Here is a 23,304-nt window from a genome sequence, read left to right as displayed (position 1 = left end):
TAACATACTTATATACAGTCATAACAGTAACTACTCTATAATACATTAAGATGCAGTAAGAACCAGGGTGAAATTACCAGTAACATACTTATATACAGTCATAACAGTAACTAATCTATAATACATTAAGATGCAGTAAGAACCAGGGTGAAATTACCAGTAACATACTTATATACAGTCATAACAGTAACTACTCTATAATACATTAAGATGCAGTAAGAACCAGGGTGAAATTACAAGTAACATACTTATATACAGACATAACAGTAACTAATCTATAATACATTAAGATGCAGTAAGAACCAGGGTGAAATTACAAGTAACATACTTATATACAGTCATAACAGTAACTAATCTATAATACATTAAGATGCAGTAAGAACCAGGGTGAAATTACAAGTAACATACTTATATACAGTCATAACACAAACTACTCTATAATACATTAAGATGCAGTAAGAACAAGGGTGAAATTACAAGTAACATACTTATATACAGTCATAACACAAACTACTCTATAATACATTAAGATGCAGTAAGAACAAGGGTGAAATTACAAGTAACATACTTATATACAGTCATAACACAAACTACTCTATAATACATTAAGATGCAGTAAGAACAAGGGTGAAATTACCAGTAACATACTTATATACAGTCATAACACTAACTACTATATAATACATTAAGATGCAGTAAGAACCAGGGTGAAATTACCAGTAACATACTTATATACAGTCATAACACAAACTACTCTATATTACATTAAGATGCAGTAAGAACCAGGGTGAAATTACCAGTAACATACTTATATACAGTCATAACACAAACTACTCTATAATACATTAAGATGCAGTAAGAACCAGGGTGAAATTACCAGTAACATACTTATATACAGTCATAACACAAACTACTCTATATTACATTAAGATGCAGTAAGAACCAGGGTGAAATTACCAGTAACATACTTATATACAGTCATAACACAAACTACTCTATAATACATTAAGATGCAGTAAGAACCAGGGTGAAATTACCAGTAACATACTTATATACAGTCATAACAGTAACTACTCTATAATACATTAAGATGCAGTAAGAACCAGGGTGAAATTACCAGTAACATACTTATATACAGTCATAACAGTAACTACTCTATAATACATTAAGATGCAGTAAGAACCAGGGTGAAATTACCAGTAACATACTTATATACAGTCATAACAGTAACTACTCTATAATACATTAAGATGCAGTAAGAACCAGGGTGAAATTACCAGTAACATACTTATATACAGTCATAACAGTAACTACTCTATAATACATTAAGATGCAGTAAGAACCAGGGTGAAATTACCAGTAACATACTTATATACAGTCATAACACAAACTTCTCTATAATACATTAAGATGCAGTAAGAACCAGGGTGAAATTACCAGTAACATACTTATATACAGTCATAACAGTAACTACTCTATAATACATTAAGATGCAGTAAGAACCAGGGTGAAATTACCAGTAACATACTTATATACAGTCATAACAGTAACTAATCTATAATACATTAAGATGCAGTAAGAACCAGGGTGAAATTACCAGTAACATACTTATATACAGTCATAACAGTAACTACTCTATAATACATTAAGATGCAGTAAGAACCAGGGTGAAATTACCAGTAACATACTTATATACAGTCATAACAGTAACTACTCTATAATACATTAAGATGCAGTAAGAACCAGGGTGAAATTACCAGTAACATACTTATATACAGTCATAACACAAACTACTCTATAATACATTAAGATGCAGTAAGAACCAGGGTGAAATTACCAGTAACATACTTATATAGAGTCATAACAGTAACTACTCTATAATACATTAAGATGCAGTAAGAACCAGGGTGAAATTACCAGTAACATACTTATATACAGTCATAACAGTAACTACTCTATAATACATTAAGATGCAGTAAGAACCAGGGTGAAATTACCAGTAACATACTTATATACAGTCATAACAGTAACTAATCTATAATACATTAAGATGCAGTAAGAACCAGGGTGAAATTACCAGTAACATACTTATATACAGTCATAACAGTAACTAATCTATAATACATTAAGATGCAGTAAGAACCAGGGTGAAATTACAAGTAACATACTTATATACAGTCATAACAGTAACTAATCTATAATACATTAAGATGCAGTAAGAACCAGGGTGAAATTACAAGTAACATACTTATATACAGTCATAACACAAACTACTCTATAATACATTAAGATGCAGTAAGAACCAGGGTGAAATTACCAGTAACATACTTATATACAGTCATAACAGTAACTACTCTATAATACATTAAGATGCAGTAAGAACCAGGGTGAAATTACCAGTAACATACTTATATACAGTCATAACAGTAACTACTCTATAATACATTAAGATGCAGTAAGAACCAGGGTGAAATTACCAGTAACATACTTATATACAGTCATAACAGTAACTACTCTATAATACATTAAGATGCAGTAAGAACCAGGGTGAAATTACCAGTAACATACTTATATACAGTCATAACAGTAACTACTCTATAATACATTAAGATGCAGTAAGAACCAGGGTGAAATTACCAGTAACATACTTATATACAGTCATAACAGTAACTAATCTATAATACATTAAGATGCAGTAAGAACCAGGGTGAAATTACCAGTAACATACTTATATACAGTCATAACAGTAACTACTCTATAATACATTAAGATGCAGTAAGAACCAGGGTGAAATTACAAGTAACATACTTATATACAGTCATAACAGTAACTAATCTATAATACATTAAGATGCAGTAAGAACCAGGGTGAAATTACAAGTAACATACTTATATACAGTCATAACAGTAACTAATCTATAATACATTAAGATGCAGTAAGAACCAGGGTGAAATTACAAGTAACATACTTATATACAGTCATAACACAAACTACTCTATAATACATTAAGATGCAGTAAGAACAAGGGTGAAATTACCAGTAACATACTTATATACAGTCATAACACTAACTACTCTATAATACATTAAGATGCAGTAAGAACCAGGGTGAAATTACCAGTAACATACTTATATACAGTCATAACACAAACTACTCTATATTACATTAAGATGCAGTAAGAACCAGGGTGAAATTACCAGTAACATACTTATATACAGTCATAACACAAACTACTCTATAATACATTAAGATGCAGTAAGAACCAGGGTGAAATTACCAGTAACATACTTATATACAGTCATAACACAAACTACTCTATATTACATTAAGATGCAGTAAGAACCAGGGTGAAATTACCAGTAACATACTTATATACAGTCATAACAGTAACTACTCTATAATACATTAAGATGCAGTAAGAACCAGGGTGAAATTACCAGTAACATACTTATATACAGTCATAACAGTAACTACTCTATAATACATTAAGATGCAGTAAGAACCAGGGTGAAATTACCAGTAACATACTTATATACAGTCATAACAGTAACTACTCTATAATACATTAAGATGCAGTAAGAACCAGGGTGAAATTACCAGTAACATACTTATATACAGTCATAACAGTAACTACTCTATAATACATTAAGATGCAGTAAGAACCAGGGTGAAATTACCAGTAACATACTTATATACAGTCATAACAGTAACTACTCTATAATACATTAAGATGCAGTAAGAACCAGGGTGAAATTACCAGTAACATACTTATATACAGTCATAACACAAACTACTCTATAATACATTAAGATGCAGTAAGAACCAGGGTGAAATTACCAGTAACATACTTATATACAGTCATAACAGTAACTAATCTATAATACATTAAGATGCAGTAAGAACCAGGGTGAAATTACCAGTAACATACTTATATACAGTCATAACAGTAACTAATCTATAATACATTAAGATGCAGTAAGAACCAGGGTGAAATTACCAGTAACATACTTATATACAGTCATAACAGTAACTACTCTATAATACATTAAGATGCAGTAAGAACCAGGGTGAAATTACCAGTAACATACTTATATACAGTCATAACAGTAACTACTCTATAATACATTAAGATGCAGTAAGAACCAGGGTGAAATTACCAGTAACATACTTATATACAGTCATAACAGTAACTACTCTATAATACATTAAGATGCAGTAAGAACCAGGGTGAAATTACCAGTAACATACTTATATACAGTCATAACACAAACTACTCTATAATACATTAAGATGCAGTAAGAACCAGGGTGAAATTACCAGTAACATACTTATATACAGTCATAACAGTAACTACTCTATAATACATAAAGATGCAGTAAGAACCAGGGTGAAATTACCAGTAACATACTTATATACAGTCATAACACAAACTACTCTATAATACATTAAGATGCAGTAAGAACCAGGGTGAAATTACCAGTAACATACTTATATACAGTCATAACAGTAACTAGTCTATAATACATAAAGATGCAGTAAGAATCAGGGTGAAATTACCAGTAACATACTTATATACAGTCATAACAGTAACTACTCTATAATACATTAAGATGCAGTAAGAACAAGGGTGAAATTACCAGTAACATACTTATATACAGTCATAACAGTAACTAATCTATAATACATTAAGATGCAGTAAGAACCAGGGTGAAATTACCAGTAACATACTTATATACAGTCATAACAGTAACTACTCTATAATACATTAAGATGCAGTAAGAACCAGGGTGAAATTACAAGTAACATACTTATATACAGTCATAACAGTAACTACTCTATAATACATTAAGATGCAGTAAGAACCAGGGTGAAATTACCAGTAACATACTTATATACAGTCATAACAGTAACTACTCTATAATACATTAAGATGCAGTAAGAACCAGGGTGAAATTACCAGTAACATACTTATATACAGTCATAACAGTAACTAATCTATAATACATTAAGATGCAGTAAGAACCAGGGTGAAATTACCAGTAACATACTTATATAGAGTCATAACAGTAACTACTCTATAATACATAAAGATGCAGTAAGAACCAGGGTGAAATTACCAGTAACATACTTATATACAGTCATAACACAAACTACTCTATAATACATTAAGATGCAGTAAGAACCAGGGTGAAATTACCAGTAACATACTTATATACAGTCATAACAGTAACTAGTCTATAATACATAAAGATGCAGTAAGAATCAGGGTGAAATTACCAGTAACATACTTATATACAGTCATAACAGTAACTACTCTATAATACATTAAGATGCAGTAAGAACAAGGGTGAAATTACCAGTAACATACTTATATACAGTCATAACAGTAACTAATCTATAATACATTAAGATGCAGTAAGAACCAGGGTGAAATTACCAGTAACATACTTATATACAGTCATAACAGTAACTACTCTATAATACATTAAGATGCAGTAAGAACCAGGGTGAAATTACAAGTAACATACTTATATACAGTCATAACAGTAACTACTCTATAATACATTAAGATGCAGTAAGAACCAGGGTGAAATTACCAGTAACATACTTATATACAGTCATAACAGTAACTACTCTATAATACATTAAGATGCAGTAAGAACCAGGGTGAAATTACCAGTAACATACTTATATACAGTCATAACAGTAACTACTCTATAATACATTAAGATGCAGTAAGAACCAGGGTGAAATTACCAGTAACATACTTATATACAGTCATAACATTAACTAGTCTATAATACATTAAGATGCAGTAAGAACCAGGGTGAAATTACCAGTAATGAACTCCAGAACTTATTTTTTAAAGTGGTACTAGTAGTGAGACTTACTGGAACCGTTTTTCATTTTTTTATTTACACGTAAATTTTTCTTTCTTTTACATAATGAGTCCACTTCACCCAGTCAAATGCACCTAAGTTTTTTTGAGAATTTCACTCCCTGCTAAAAATCGTAAGATTCTGATAATAATACTGTTAGTGGAATGGCCATCTGCCTTGATAAAACATAATAATTGATATTTAGAAAGTCCATAAACATACAGCTAACTTACTTGTGGGAGGATGAAGTGTCTTGCAGATCATCAAATAATTCTGGCTGATAATGGAACGTTCTTATCATGTGTCAGAATGCAGGACATGTTTCTATAGACAACATACATGTGTAAAGTTTAACTTGTAACATCAATTAAATACGACATGATTTGTATCAAAACAGATATCTTGTTTATTAGAAGAAACGTGTACATCAGTAACACCGACTGTTCCTTTCAAGACTGTTTTGTGGCACAAAACACGTGATGGTTTAAGTGACAAATAGGATACTTAAAAATAAACAGGTTTAGAATCGTATTAAAAAGTGAAACTCCTTTAGAGTGGAAAGTTACAGTCAATCAACTGGGCCGAAAACCCACCTGGACAATAATATTTGGATGCATGACCTTGAGGTCACAACAGATTGAATTTTATTTACCGAAAACAAGAAATGCTAGCAGTAAACCAAGTTGTCAACATACTTGCATATGTTACATGTAATAATGTATAAGAATAACAAATATATACTTTGGAATTCAGGGTACTTAGGAATGTATTACAAATTTTGTTTATAGCAGCAAAGTCACATAATATTCTAGTGGATATATATACACACACACACACTTTAGTCTTACTAAACAATATAAATGTTATGACTAATGGTTAGGCCTATTTGTGTTGGTTCACTTTAATTCAGCTAAACATTACAGTCATTAGTTCTTGTGTCATTTGGTAGTCTCACAATCCTGTCGTCCTTTCTTTATCCTCACTAGTTTTATTATTTAGACAATTTTTAACCGTTCATAACAACAACGAAACCTTGAAATAATAAGATCACAATATTATTCTTTATAAATTGGACAGTCTATTTTTGATGACATTTCCGTATAGACGGTTTTAAGCTGGGTGTATTCGTTCAGTGCAGCTAAGCCGTTCTCACGACCAAAACCGGACATTTTGTATCCACCAAAAGGAACTTCAGGAGGAAACACATTGTAGTTATTAATCCATACAATACCTGCCTGCAGCTGGGCTGACACACGGTTAGCACGCTGGATGTCCCTGAAACCACAAGGTAATTCACTTGATGAATTTTTTCCATTAATTTTATAATAAATAAATTTGATATGCATAAAAAAAGTTAAAACAAATTACAGCTCCATGCAACATCATAACAAAACTTAAAACAAGTTACAGCTCCATGCAACATCATAACAAAACTTAAAACAAGTTACAGCTCCATGCAACATCATAACAAAACTTAAAACAAGTTACAGCTCCATGCAACATCATAACAAAACTTAAAACAAATTACAGCTCCATGCAACATCATAACAAAACTTAAAACAAATTACAGCTCCATGCAACATCATAACAAAACTTAAAACAAATTACAGCTCCATGCAACATCATAACAAAACTTAAAACAAGTTACAGCTCCATGCAACATCAGGTTCAGCATGTTTCACAACAAATTACAGCTCCATGCAACATCATAACAAAACTTAAAACAAGTTACAGCTCCATGCAACATCATAACAAAACTTAAAACAAATTACAGCTCCATGCAACATCATAACAAAACTTAAAACAAATTACAGCTCCATGCAACATCATAACAAAACTTAAAACAAGTTACAGCTCCATGCAACATCATAACAAAACTTAAAACAAGTTACAGCTCCATGCAACATCAGGTTCAGCATGTTTCACAACAAATTACAGCTCCATGCAACATCATAACAAAACTTAAAACAAATTACAGCTCCATGCAACATCATAACAAAACTTAAAACAAATTACAGCTCCATGCAACATCATAACAAAACTTAAAACAAGTTACAGCTCCATGCAACATCAGGTTCAGCATGTTTCACAACAAATTACAGCTCCATGCAACATCATAACAAAACTTAAAACTAATTACAGCTCCATGCAACATCATAACAAAACTTAAAACAAATTACAGCTCCATGCAACATCATAACAAAACTTAAAACAAGTTACAGCTCCATGCAACATCAGGTTCAGCATGTTTCACAACAAATTACAGCTCCATGCAACATCATAACAAAACTTAAAACAAATTACAGCTCCATGCAACATCATAACAAAACTTAAAACAAGTTACAGCTCCATGCAACATCATAACAAAACTTAAAACAAGTTACAGCTCCATGCAACATCATAACAAAACTTAAAACAAGTTACAGCTCCATGCAACATCAGGTTCAGCATGTTTCACAACAAATTACAGCTCCATGCAACATCATAACAAAACTTAAAACAAATTACAGCTCCATGCAACATCATAACAAAACTTAAAACAAGTTACAGCTCCATGCAACATCATAACAAAACTTAAAACAAGTTACAGCTCCATGCAACATCATAACAAAACTTAAAACAAGTTACAGCTCCATGCAACATCAGGTTCAGCATGTTTCACAACAAATTACAGCTCCATGCAACATCATAACAAAACTTAAAACAAATTACAGCTCCATGCAACATCATAACAAAACTTAAAACAAGTTACAGCTCCATGCAACATTAGGTTCAGCATGTTTCACAGAGTCACAAAGATAGAAGACATGATTAATGCGTAAATTATTGAAAAATATCTTTACTTCAAGGGACTGTATAATTTTTAAATTAGTCTGAGTGTGTGTGTGTTTTGTTACAGGAAAGCTACTCCTGACTATCTGCAGTGTTCACCGAGATGAATCAAACCCCTGTTTTAGCATTGTCAATCTTGAAGACTTACACTGTTTTCCTACTGGGGTAAAAACTAGTATGAAAATGGATTTTTTTTTTCCAGAAAAACATGGTATCTTTTAAGATGTGATAAATAATATTTTATTTTAGTTTCCTTATAATAGTCGTTCTGTGTGTCCAAAATATATAAATTCACATTCATGACACAAAAACATTTCCTGTTTTACTGTTTAGACAATCCAGGTAAACCATCAAGGTTTCTATTACTTTTGTACTTCCGAAAGCCAAGGTTTTGATCTTCTATCAAAGTTCTCACTGAGTAGCAGCTAACCATGAGAAACCAGAGTTTTGATCAATTACTAAAATGATTTTGTGTTTTGGTAAATTGACAAAGAGTATTTAAATTGGGGAATTAATGTTTTTGATCACATGGAAATATTAATGTTTTTGATCACATGGAAATATTAATGTTTTGATCACATGGAAATATTAATGTTTTTGATCACATGGAAATATTAATGTTTCTGATCACATGGAAATACTGATGTTTTTGATCACATGGAAATATTAATGTTTTTGATCACATGGAAATATTAACGTTTTTGATCACATGGAAATATTAACGTTTTGGATCACATGGAAATATTAACGTTTTGGATCACATGGAAATATTAACGTTTTGGATCACATGGAAATATTAATGTTTTTGATCACATGGAAATATTAATGTTTTAGCGAAGTAGTGGAGAAAGTCTATTTCTTTTCATTACAAACAACAAAATCTAGATTTCTGGTCAGAGGGAAAAACATTGTTTCAGACAGATGGAAATAACTGTGGTATTTGAATCAGTTCAGATATAAAGACAGCAGTGACTCTGCCACATGGCAAATATATGATTTAGAATTTTAATAAGATATTTTAAAAAAGTGTAGGACCAACTGATAAAAAAAATCAAAAGTTTTGAAAATGGTAATGAGGTCCTTTTGATTATGATCTTAGTTGGAAATCAAGCTGAAGGTAGGAAAATAAAATTGCAGCTTCCGAGTAAAGCGGAATTGCCTCTAAAATGTTCAAAGTATTCTTGATATAAAATTAAAAATCATTTACTTTGTCATCACTCCAGCTGCTAGCCCGTACGGAGAACTGTTAGCTCGTGTAATACCCTCATCTTCCTTATCAAATGTTAAAATGGTGACAACAGAGCCAAAAATTTCTTCTTTTACACAAGTCATGTCATCATGACAATCTGTCAGGACACACGGTGATAAATAATAACCTCCTGCTAGTTTTGGATCACTTAGATTCAGTCGTTTACCCCCACACAGTAAACGTGCTCCCTGTCAAAAATAAAACATATACTCAAGTGAGGAAGTGCATAGGAAAACAATGATTTATAAGCTTAATGAAATGTTTTGTTGATGGTGGAATACATTTGGTGACGTAGCCAGGCCTTCTACTCAAGGCAGACAGAGAATTTTATGAAGGAACTAATATATTAAATTGATCTAAGTGTTTAATAAGATGGTCTTCAAAAGAAATCAAATGTAATAGTGTTTATAGAAGTTTTATTTATCTTCATTAAACAACACAAAACAAGTTTATTATATATAAAAGATGAAAAATATGTGATCATTATGTCTAGATTTTTACCTGCCTCTAAACATACAACACATTTTGAAGAAACACGTATTACATGTCTAAGGAAACACAGAACATTCTATCATTAATAAAATAACTGTTCATCTTCCTATTATTAAACAAATATATATTTTTTTTTGTGATTGATACACTTGTAACATTTTACCTGTATTATGTTATTTCAAAAACTACCACATCAATACCTGTTGTTTGGCTTCCTCAATATAATGAAGCACTTTTTCTGCATGTTCTCGTGTAATGGTTGCTCCTACAGTCGTCTCATCATTAAATGGGTCCCCAATAACCATTTTCTCACAGGCAGACACGAGCTTTTCTTGAAAGTCTTTTAGTATAGGACGTTCCACGAATACTCTTGTACAGTTGCTACAAACCTAAGGACAACAGAAGTACACAGTTTCTTGGTCACCTAAAGAGTTTACACAACTTACTGACATTCCACCATTACAAATCATACAATAATAAAACTTTAATGGACTAATAACTCTTAAACGTATTTTGAACGTTTTAAACAGTAGTAAACAGGCACTGTTTAAAATATAAATATTTGTTCATTTCTGTGATTCTTTTAAAAACCAAAATATTTTTACATGAAATGTTTCATCATGCTACCATTCACGAGTGTGACAAGTAGAGTAAAAGCTGAGACTAATTTTAGGTTTGATTCTCTTAAGATGTTTTAACTTGTTTTAACTGCCTGTGAATAACCAGTAAAATGTCAACCCACACTTTGCAAGTTTTAACATGGCTAAAACTGAGAAGAAATACAAATATTTTAGGTACAAAGGAACAAAAAAAATGAACAAATATTATTGTTTTACACAATAAGAATAAAATATCACAGGATGTTTCTCAAAATCTTAGTTTCAAAGACTATCAAAACATTTCACTTTGATGAAAGCTGAAGTTTAATGAGAGGATAGGATGATCTAGAAAAACCTCCAGGCAGACGAACAGTATCAGATCAATAATTTCAACATTGAGCCAGATCTATTTATCTTTAGAATTAACGGTAAACAAACAGGATCATTGCTAGAGTCACGGACAGAGCTGCATGAAAATATTACTGTTAAAATGTGTGGCTTTTAAACTTTACAATAGATTTAAAGATTTGGAAAAACAAATAAGATAAATGTGGCATGAGCTGACAAAATATAAATTAATATACTTGTACACAGCAAATAAGTCAAAGATCACCTGGCCTTGAGTTAAAAAGTTTCCTAACATAGTTGCTTTGACTGCTTCTGTAAGATCAGCGTCGGCAAAAACCAACATGGGTGATTTTCCCCCAAGCTCTAACGTCACTCGTTTCATTCCATCTGCGGAAGCTTTCATGATTTTCTGTCCTGTGGGGACACTTCCAGTGAAGCTAATCTTGGCCACATCAGGATGCTGACAGAGGGCTTCACCAGTGGATCCAGCACCCTTGAATAGGTGTAAAAAGTTTTAGTTATGAACAAAAACACACTTTATAATTATAATATCTATCAGCTTGTGAATAGAGGGACAAAAAATCCCTAGATAAAACAAAATTACTTATATTTTATTTAATTTGCACTGAAAATAGAGAGCAAACAGATTTGATCTTAATTTCAGTGTATGTCATTTTGTCACTCTACAATGCTGGGTGTGTAACGACAGATGAACAAGTCAAACAACAGACAAGATTAGTGTGAAACAATGAACGTTTTAAGAAGAGAAATGATGAAGCAACAAGACCAATACGTATGACAAGAAACCTTTAATATACTAATACCTAATTACACTAAACAGAGTTATGATTTTGTTCACAGCACAGAGCTCTGGGTTTGCTTGTACGAAATTAAGGTTTTGAATATCTGAGGTCTCTAGAAATTGAAGATTATTAAAGTGAGTATTAAAAAGAAAAATGTTGAAAACTGAAATATGCATGTGGGTTCAACAAATATTTAAAATTTCTTTTATCTAATACTTATGTTGTTTTGCATAGTACAAACACTATTAGAGTCAGAGTACTGGTGAAATATTCACAACATCACTTTCCCTACATTCTAGTAATAAAAGTTCATTAAATACTAGAATCATTAAACATTACGAACACTAAAACCATTAAGTGAATGTTACGCTCATGTGCAACGTAAATGTTACGGATAACGACGACTGGAACTGTGTAGCATTACATGCGACTTTTACTTTGTTTAGACAGAATTATATCATCAATCTGCAATTTGAGTTAATGTGCAGCCAAAAACATAACAAGCTGAAAGTCACGGTCCTTCCCACATGGGATTGTGACATCAACTGATAAAGTCAAGAGAAAATAACTAGTTAGGTTTACTTTTATTCTGGACTTTGGAGATTCCCTTGTGAATGTGTGGTTTGTGATAATGTTTTGGTTGCTCGGTCAATTTTTGTAATGTCTGATGTTGTGTACGTTTTTATATTTTGAGAAGAAGTCACACAAAGAAAACAAGTTTAGGAAGCATTGCAGTTGGATCTAAAAATCGTAACAGACAAGACAGCTAAATCCTTCTTAGGATTTAATAAATGAAACTTACCTGAATAACATTAACTACACCAGGTGGGACACCAACTTCTGTTAAAATCTCACCAAAGACAACAGAAGTGACTGGGGTAAACTGAGAAGGCTTATAAACAAAAGTGTTTCCACAGGCCAGAGCTGGAGCAGCCTTCCAAGAAATAGTTTGAAATGGGTAGTTCCAAGCGCCAATTCCACCCACGACTCCTAGAGGCTCTCTCCGAACAACAGCAAAATTCCCCCCAGGAAGCTGATAGTGAAGACCTGTTGTAACAGAGTGAAATAATAAGAAAATACATCTTAGGAAAATACAGTACAGAAAGTAGGTGGCCACAAATTCCAAAACTGGAATTAAACTTAAATAAATGTTCCAGTCAGGAGGAGGAGCCAGAGAAGAAAGAGGGTTGATGAGAAAGGCTTGAAAAAGGTACATAAGAACTGGAGAAATAATAGAACAGTTGAGAAAAAGATGGAAGGGCAAACAGAGAGACACTACACTAAACCTGAGTTAGAAAATCCATAAAAAGAACTGCAAAATCTTGAGCTGGTGATGCATAGTCATGGACACGAATACATACTCCCTAAATAACAACAAAACCACAGAATATAAAGACCTGTAGTAACGATCCGATATTGTCTAGACAACAAATCCATCACCCAGCTTCCAAGACGTCACTGGGCGACAACTGCAATGTTTAAAATAAAAAAAACAATAAGTAACAAAGACTACACTATGACAACTAATTAAAAGTTTAGAATAATAAACCCAACTAATCTGTAATTCTTCATAATAAAACATGTATGAACACAATCACTGCACGCAGAACAATAAGGATGTGGATATACAAACCATGCTGAAGCTGACAACCAACTAAAACTTACACTACCTTAAATTCCTACAGCCTTTATTAAAAGTTATATAAAAGATATTTTCAACACTGAGGAATAAATTTGGTTTCAAACCCAAAACTGGAAGTTAGTACTGCAACAAAAGACAATTACAAAATTTGAAACTCTTAAAAATAACTTATGGGTACAAAGTCTGCTTTTCTTCAAGTATCAGAGTTCATATGATGATGGATCAACTGTTCTAATGAATTTCTGCTGTATTATCTACAAAAATAATAATATTCTTTACATCACAGAGAACATTTGACCAGCTTTTACTTAAAATACCATTTTTATCAGTCATCATTGTTAAGGGTCAATAAAATAATTTAGTTGAAAAATACAGAAGAAAGGTTGAAGCTAAGATAAGTTTTGGTTTTAATTTCTTCACAACCAACTGTGCACATAGATTTGTTTTTACCTGATACATACCCTGTGATTTTTATACACTGAAATAACTGATAGAAGAAGAAATAGGTACCTAATAAAAGTGTTCTTACCGCCAACTGTTGCTGCCACACCTCCATAATATTCTAAATGTTCGGCACATCCTGCGAGGTCAACACGAGCTTCCCACACAGGTTTTCCTGTGTCCAAAACCTCCAGTTTTGCAAGTTCATCTAAACGTTCCTAATAAAACAGAAAGATATAAATATTTTACAATATCTGTTATAAAAATATGACTTTTCTTCACATTTCAGACTATCCCATGAAAAATATTTGTTAATTGGTAAACTACTGAACTATAAGTACATTGCAATTAAATATTTTTATAGATTGTGTGTGTGTTTTTCTTATAGCAAAGTCACATCGGGCTATCTGCTGATTCCACAGAGAGGAATTAAACCTCTGATTTTAGCATTGTAAATCCGTAGACTTACCACTGTACCAGCGGGGGACTTTTGTAGATTAAATTGGTGAAAATTATTGATTCATCACTGTCACTAAATCTGCTTAAATAAAGCAATGTGGTTACATGTAAATAATAACTGATACATAAACTACTTTTATTGGGATGTTAACATGACAACTTGTTGATAGCATAACAATACAATAATGTGTTAATAGCATACTAATATGATAAATTATAACTTTATTATTTGTACACTAAACATGAAATATTTTTTCTTACCCTAACTTTTTGAGCAGCAGAAATTAAGAAACGGCCCCTTTCCAAACCACTTAATGCTGACCACTGAGTAAAAGCTGTTCTGGCAGCTTGGACAGCTTTGTTGACATCCTGTCGTCCAGAGTTTGGGATAGTACACAGAACCTCTCCTGCACAAAAAGAAGTAATTACAAAACAAGATTACCAGCAGTAGTAAGAAAAGCTTTGGTTTTTTAAAATGAAGAACAATTTTCAGTCTCAAAACGTTTTTATTTACTTTCAATACCATGTTTTCTTCTGGCATATCAACATAGCTGTAAGTTTCTACCTGTAATGTAATGGGCAGTCAATTTTTCTGGAGGTTTTTAAAGAAAATTAGTATGTGCTATATTTAGTTAGATATGGTATATGTATGTATTGCACCTTTAAAATATTATGCCTAACTTCCTTAGTAGGAATCCATTTGAGAATAATCTGTCTGCTGTAGTATTACCTTATTAATATTAGCTCTTATTACCATAATGAGGGGTGGAGCACCAATTTCAGGAAGGCTTCCTTTCTCTTTTCTTATTTATTTTTACCTCCTTTCTTGGGCTTGAGCACCCATGTCTTTCTCTCTTATCTATTATTTTTGTCTTTACACACTTTACAAATGGTAGCTTAGACCAATAGGTGGCATATCTGTACTGTAATTTGAGTCCTACTTCCACAGTCACCTTGTACTAGACATCACAGTTTGTGTCCTGGTGACTCTGCTTTATAACATTTTGGTTAAGGCTTGCTTTGCTTTATGTTATATTTCATCATAGGTTTGGTCTTGGTGTTTGTAATGCAGTACTTTCTCTTTAATGTAAACCAGGTATATGCAACATAGAACGTGCAAGGTGGTTTTATCAAATCCATCAGTTGCACATACCAATATAAATACTAATTGAGTAAGTAATGTTTATGTTTATATTATATTTACACACACATACAGATAAGAAAAATCTATATGTCTCAATTTTTGTGGAAAATAAATTTATTATAATTTTGTTTCTTTTGAATTTCGTGCAAAGCTACTCTAGGGCTATCTGTGCTAGCCGTCCCTAATTTGGCAGTGTAAGACTAGAGGGAAGGCAGCTAGTCATCACCACCCACCGCCAACTCCTGGGCTACTCTTTTACCAAGAAATAGTGGGATTGATTGACACATTATAATGCTTCCACAGCTGAAAGGGCAAGCATGTTTAGTGTGACAGGTATTTAAACCTGTTACCTTCAGGTTACGAGTCGAGCGCCCTAACCACCTGGCCATGCCGGGTCTTATTTTAAAAATTTACAATCAACATTTACTTTTCCACCAAATAATGAAGCTGAACATTCTAAACATACGTGTTATTTAATTTCTCACTTAATCAACATGACTGATGGATTACTAAAGCAGCAAGAATTTCTTAGCTACCACAGTACAGATGATAGCATTAAAATAAGTTGACTTCATCTGGTCTTACTGACTAAACTTTCTAGGGTATAATCTACTGTAACTTCTATCTTACTAAAACTCTATCTTACAAATGACAAAATACAAAGTTTTATTTCTGAGTGTACTCTCATTACACTTCACCTGAATGTTTTCTAAACAGATTTTGGAGTGAAAGTAGAAGGAGAAATTATAATTTATTGAAAAGCAAGTTTTGTTTTGATGAGTAATAGTGGGCTAATTAACATAAGCAGTGAAAAATTATAATTTGTTTTGTTAAATAGAAATGACTATTTTTAAAAGCAACATGTTTCTGTATTTTGTTTAAAAATATAAGTCTGTTTATATGTAGTTCTGATACTTTAGTTTTTAATTGTTTTAAGGTTTTACTGATTTCGCTTAGAGGTTAGAAAGATCACAGAGACTCTCAACAAGCTGATAACTGGCACACCATACCTGTTGCTGGTTTTAAAACTTTTATGTCATGAGTGCTATCAACCGAAGTAACACGTTCACCGTTAATGTAGTTGAAAGGGCCTTGTAGGGCTGTGGACGAGAAACTTTGCTTCATTATCTTAATATGTTGTCTTGGTAAGATGAAAAATGATGAGAAACCTAACTTGAACATCAGAATCTTCAGTACAAACCTGAAAAACAAAAAGACAGATCAATGAATCTTTTAGAATTATAGAAACAATACTAAATTTGAACTACCCAGAAATTAACAGTTGAACTTTAAAAAATGATGCATCTGGTTTATGACATTCTGAGGTATGTTTTCATGTTTGTATATCGGTTACAATACATGGGGTATGCAGATATACCATGCATTCTTATCAAAATGTTTTGTTTATTTTGAGTCTCTGAGGCTTTCACCTAACACGTGGTCAGGAAAGTAGTCAAGCTAATTTCATTCTAACTGCCTCTGTTCCTTGTCATTCTGTTGAAGTCACATCTGTTCTGCCCATGGAAGATGTGACTGTAATGCTACAAACTGTGCAAGCATATTAGCATCCAATATCCTCCAATGATAGGTCAGATGATGTCCTAAAGTTATAACCTCTCCTATATTTGAAAGAGAATTTGTTTGTGTGGGATTAAGCACAAAGCTACACAATGGGCTATCTGTGCTCTGCTAAACACAGGTTTCAAAACCCAATTTCTGTTGGTGTGAGTCCAGAGACATACCAATGAAGGGGGGGGGGCTTGAAAGAGAACGACCAGTCATGTTGGTAGAGCTAGTCATTTAAGGTAAATCTGACATTTCCAACTATAAGTAAAGAAACATTAGATTTAAATCTGCTGGGAGAAACTTCAATACAATAAACATTCTTGTTCCTAAAGTGAACTCTTTAAAGAGAAGACATCTTGAGAGAAGAAAGCCAGTTGACAAATTTATGAATGCTGTAAAGAGAGGCATCAATAGGCACTGGCCCATCCACAGTTAATGTTCTTAAAAACACAACAGAAAACCATGCTTGATATCACACTGAAACACCAAAATTCCTGCACCTGGCAAAGGCTCTGTAGCAAAACCCAACCATACAGTATCCACAAATTAAGGCTAAATACTGTACTTTTGTCTTTGATTGACTGGTGAATTCATTCATTTAATGGTGATCACTATGTCCTGCTTAAACTTGGTAAGTTTATTTAACTTTTATATTACTTCATAACTGTCAATCCCAACATTATAAAATGGATCTACCCAATACTCTTTCAGAAAAGCATTTTAACTTAAAAATACCACACAAAAACAAGAAGAAATTTTTCAATAAGTGAAAAAAAATTTACGTACAAATATTTATTGTTTAAATCTGAACATAAAAATCACCATTTATTTAAATCATACCATTTTTTTAGGGTAAGAAAATTTTCAAAATACTCAAGGGGTAGCAAATCTTGAATGTATGAAAGATAATATTATTAGTATTTATTATTATTATTAATTAACATTATTACCTAATTTTATACCAAGCTTAACTCATATAAAACAGCACCAGTTAATAAACTTACAAACTTAAAAGAAGTAATACAAGTGTTAAAAATCAAAAGGTGTCAGAGTTGAAACAAAAGAAGTAAAATAAAAAAAAATATTCAGTTTATAACAGTACAGAGTGAATACAGATGATGTTAACAGTTAGGAGGCAGAAGGGGAAAGATATTTTTTATCTTTTTCACAAGAATCTTTTTACATCATAACTTCTCTCACAAAAGGGTCTTTGAATCTTCCTCCTAACACAAGGATAATTAGCAAACCTTCATCATATCTTCATATTTTAACTCTTCTGTATCTATTTTTCCATAAGCATTTTTTTAAACCAAAGTCCAATAGACCTTCATCTAATTCTATAGAAGTTTCATTAAGGGAAGTCCACCTCAAAATTCTAAAAATTTATAAAAGTATTATGCAAGAATACTTATGTTGTTAAATTCCATTCTACAAGGTAACTACAGTCCATTTCTTCACGTCTGGGAAAACATCTTAAAACAACAACAACAAAGGAAGAACTGCACCAGTTTGTAATTATCATATTTTTATCCTTAAAAACATTTTCTCTTGGAAGTTCCTGAACTGTCACTTAAAAATAATACATCACATTTTACCTTGTAAGTATTATGAACAAAGCAAAATTAACAGGTCTTTTAACCACATAACATTCCAGATGTAGCTTGACACTTTCACCAGTTTAACAATCTTTAAACCCCTTAAAAAATAAAAAGTCTTAAAGTTAAATATAATATCTGACATAAATATAAAAACTGTAATTGCCATAATTCCCATAATAAATATACCAAATTATTAATTCATTTTGAGTCCAAAACAAAAAGTCATAGTTAGTTAGGTAAATATAACTTGAAACGCATGGAAACAGCTTTACAAATATGCTATAAATTTCATTTTATGTATTGATAATACGTTTTTTATAGTTTTAATCAGCAAAGCTAAAGCGTTGACGGAAACAGTTACGATATTTTATCTGCAGTTTTAATATTGAGATACGCAAACTTATTAAACTCTACTTATACAGCAAACGAAAAATTAATTTATAATTATCAACTATTTCATTTATTCCAAACCACTTCATTAACACTAATATAACACATAGTAGCTAGTACTTAACAAAACTTAGCAAAACATTGAAACCGCTAGTATAATTAAATGTATATAAAATACCTACACACTGGAAATACAGTTAATTTTAAAAACAGTAATTTAATAATTACAATTGAACATACTTTTAGACTCTGTGTTACAAAATAATGTATGATTTCAAACTTTTTAAATACTTCACAAATCCAAAGCGTATAATGATTGACATTTGCAGACTAGTTTATTATATCGCGCAACTTTCAACTGAAGAATGCATTTCAAGTTAGACACGATAACAGCACAACAATTACTCTACTTTTTCAAATTATAATTTATAATATACATTAAAATGGTCTAAACTCTAAATCTCACCATTTAAAGAGTCAAACATATATAATAACTTTTTATAGCAGCAGATGGCACTGTGTAAATACAGAAAAACTTTATACGTATTTATTTTAACAAGAGTAAATAAAAACTGCAAAAAACTAAAATAAAGTATTGTGTTATCTTAAAATGATTGAACTTTATATCTAGAAATTGTTAGCAATACATTTATAAATGAGATGTAATGTTTTTAACTAGCCCACAGAGAGCATAGCTTTATATTCCCTTTGACTTTAGGCCCGGCATGGCCAAGCGTGTTAAGGCGTGCAACTCGTAATCTGAGGGTCGCGGGTTCGCATCCCCGTCGCGCCAAACGTGGGGGCGTTATAAGTGACGGTCAATCCCACTATTTGTTGGTAAAGGAATAACCCAAGAGTTGGCAGTGGGTGGTGATGACTAGATGCCTTCCCTCTAGTCTTACACTGCTAAATTAGGGACGGCTACCACAGATAGCCCTCGAGTAACTTTGTGCGAAATTCAAAATAAACAAACTCTTCGACTTTATTATATATCAGATGATCCAAACGTTTCTTTAACCTTGAATCAGTATGGCAGTATTACGTGATTGGAACAAAGTTCAGTCAAATTATTATTATGCTGGAGTCAGGGTGAGTGAGTGCAAACTACACACTGAAATTCTTCCAGGTCTAATAGTTTTTAAATATTTGTTTTAAAAGAATAAAATAACAATTGACCATAACTATAATGGATTAAAAAGAAATGTGTTGTCCATACATGTATCTTACGCAAATTAATTCCAATTAAATTAGTTATAAACAAGAAATACAAATGTTAATACACCAAATTTTAATTTTAAAAGTAAAAGATAATTCTAAATTGCATTTTAGAGCTTGCCAAACAGTTAGTTTTTTTTTTATTTTCGCGCAAAGCTACAGGAGGACTATCTGTGCTAGCCGTCCGTAATTTAGCGGTGAAAGACAAGAGGAAAGGCAGCTAGTCATCACCACCCACCGCCGACTCTTTTACCAACGAATCGTGGGATTGGCCATGAGATGATAACGCCTACATGGCTGAAAGTGCAAGCATATATGATGTGACTGAGATTCGAACCCGCCAGCCTCATATTACGAGTCTAGTGCCTAGTGATTCACTACCTAGCCTTTTTTCTTTCGTCAAACTCAACATTACACAAATAAGCTATCTTTACTAACTTACTTCTGAGCCACCAGAGGCCCAAAATTCAAATATTTGTTTACAGTATATTTACTTATTTTCCTTTTTTGTTTCGTTGTGTTCTTTTAGTTATGTTTTTAAATTATAGTTGTTATTGTAGAAAATAAATACAGTTACTTTAAACATTTACAGAGATTTAATTACTGATTGCCTTGATGGCTGTTACTTTATAAGTCACGACTTTGAGAGGTTTCTCCAACTATTTTATGCAGTTTGTCTTTATAACTGTTAGAAAGAAAAAAGTCCCGATCACTTGATAATGGCTGAAATAATGTGAAATATTTGAAATAAATTATCTATACGATCTCAAACATACTGTATCGACTTAAGATCTGTGTACTGGACAGACAATTCTGAGAATTATATTGTTATTTTTAAACGAGGCTTGGACCAAACGCGCTTAACTGTAGAAAGCATTGGTTAGAAGAACCGTGACCGTCATTTCAAAGAAAGGTTTAAGGTGAGGAAACAAATATGACTGACTTCACGTAGGCCATCCAATAAAGCTGAAGGACCTATGCTGTAATGTAACTAAAATAACGTAATAACTCTTCACTTTGCAACAGGTAAGAAAACTTTGAAAATACATTTAGTTTTTATCTTCTAGTAATTTTGTTTAAAAGTTGTACGATTTTCACTGCAACTAATTTCTAACACCCCATTATTAACAGATGTAATGAGCATTTTCAGTAAAACTGAGTTATTTTAATAACACTATCTTTTTGTTGTATAGGTTTCTGAACTTCTTAACCACATGTTGAAAGATTGTAACGTGTATAAATACTTTTTCTTGGGTAAGTGTTACATAAAGCAGTGACTACGTAACAGAAGCTTGCAAGTTCGCTCTGTGTCAACATCTAGGCAAGTCAAACCCATATCAAGGTTTGGCTCATTTGAAACCTCGAACAAAATTACTCAATGGCTGTCTCTGATTCAGCAGTGACAGACTGGATAAAGGCAGCCAATCAACACCACTGAACAAAAATTCTTTTTTCCAATAAACAGTGGGATTGATTGTTTCATCACAACATACGCGTGGCTGAGATGTTTGGTGACAGGATTCGCAGTTACGACCAGCAGACTTCAAGTCGAGTGCCCTAGCCACGTCACTCTCTCAGTGACATAAATACTGGTACAGATTAGTATAAGTTCGTATTATTTCCTTTGACAATGTTATCTGGAACAAACAATGATTATCTAATATTACACTTTGATGTTTTGTCCGGCTTGAAAATACAAGTCTACCTTTCCTTGTCGTGTCATTGTTTATACAGCCTCTCCAACTTGAACGACCAGTTCGGTAAATTAACCACACACACACACATAAATAAACATTTAATTTATTGTCCTTTTTTCTTTGTCATCTCCGTATTCTGTTTATTCTTTGAATAACACTTCCACCACTCATTGGATTGCAGGAACTTTTGGCTACGTATTGGATCAGTGAACCTGAATACTCAACAGTGATTTACCGTTTTTCTGGAGCCACAACGAGTAGGAAAAGATGATGCGTTATCTCGTGTCTACGACTAAAACTGTCCAGTAATAATGTTTATGGCACTAGTTGCGATTCAGGTTACATTTATTCTTCTAATAATTCTCCATTTTTAGATTTTCACTGCCTCAGGTACATTGTATCTTCTAACTAAACTATATTCAAATTTCTCTTTCCAGCTCCGTTTCCCATCAAATTACTTTCTAGGCCTGAATGCACAAAGTAACATTAACCTTCAAATTAAAGTACTCATCTTATAATTTATAGAATTATAAACAAAGTGCTAGTACTGTGTGCAAATCTAATTATAACTAAACAGATCATGTGTAAATTGACAGTTTTATAAGCATTGTTTAAGTGATGAAGAACAACCACAAAACATGAAGATAATCACACACCATGCGCGATAAAACCAGTTGGGTTAATCGTGTTTTGTAAACTTGTGTTTATTCTTCATTAATTTGTGCTTTTGAAGCCATTAAATTATACATTTACAGACCACAAAAATTGCTACTTTATTTGATTAGATCACGTTTAACGATTATTATTAATAATTATTTCTAGTTAAAGAAATTTCAACATCGTGGAGTGAAAGATTTTTGTTTCTAGTGGTCGGAAAAGTTACAATAAATGTTTCTTGATTTGGTTTGTTTTGAAATTCGCGCAAAGCTACACGAGGGCTATCTGCACTA

General features: G+C 32.3%; 1 protein-coding gene across 3 annotated transcripts; it reads right to left on the bottom strand.

Annotated features, from left to right (window-relative positions):
• Positions 1 to 6,261: 6,261 nt before the first annotated feature.
• Positions 6,262 to 19,978, bottom strand: LOC143234555 (4-trimethylaminobutyraldehyde dehydrogenase-like). Of its 3 annotated transcripts, XM_076471992.1 has the most exons (10): positions 19,683 to 19,772; positions 18,295 to 18,343; positions 16,899 to 17,089; positions 15,006 to 15,151; positions 14,374 to 14,503; positions 13,005 to 13,249; positions 11,665 to 11,892; positions 10,653 to 10,841; positions 9,919 to 10,148; positions 6,262 to 7,154 (listed from the first exon to the last, which is right to left on the bottom strand). In XM_076471992.1, the coding sequence occupies exons 3-10, from the start codon at positions 17,068 to 17,070 to the stop codon at positions 6,935 to 6,937; spliced, it is 1,560 nt and encodes a 519-aa protein (XP_076328107.1). In that variant the 5' UTR covers positions 17,071 to 17,089; positions 18,295 to 18,343; positions 19,683 to 19,772; the 3' UTR covers positions 6,262 to 6,934. The 3 variants fall into 3 exon arrangements, with proteins under 3 accessions (XP_076328107.1, XP_076328108.1, XP_076328109.1); XM_076471993.1 differs by lacking the exons at positions 18,295 to 18,343; positions 19,683 to 19,772 and adding an exon at positions 19,909 to 19,978; XM_076471994.1 differs by lacking the exon at positions 18,295 to 18,343 and having other exon boundaries at positions 19,683 to 19,922.
• Between the last annotated feature and the right edge of the window lie 3,326 nt (positions 19,979 to 23,304).

This window comes from Tachypleus tridentatus, chromosome 12, assembly GCF_004210375.1.
Source record: "Tachypleus tridentatus isolate NWPU-2018 chromosome 12, ASM421037v1, whole genome shotgun sequence".
Lineage (NCBI taxonomy): Eukaryota > Metazoa > Arthropoda > Merostomata > Xiphosura > Limulidae > Tachypleus > Tachypleus tridentatus.
This window is presented reverse-complemented; position numbering and strand designations above follow the sequence as displayed.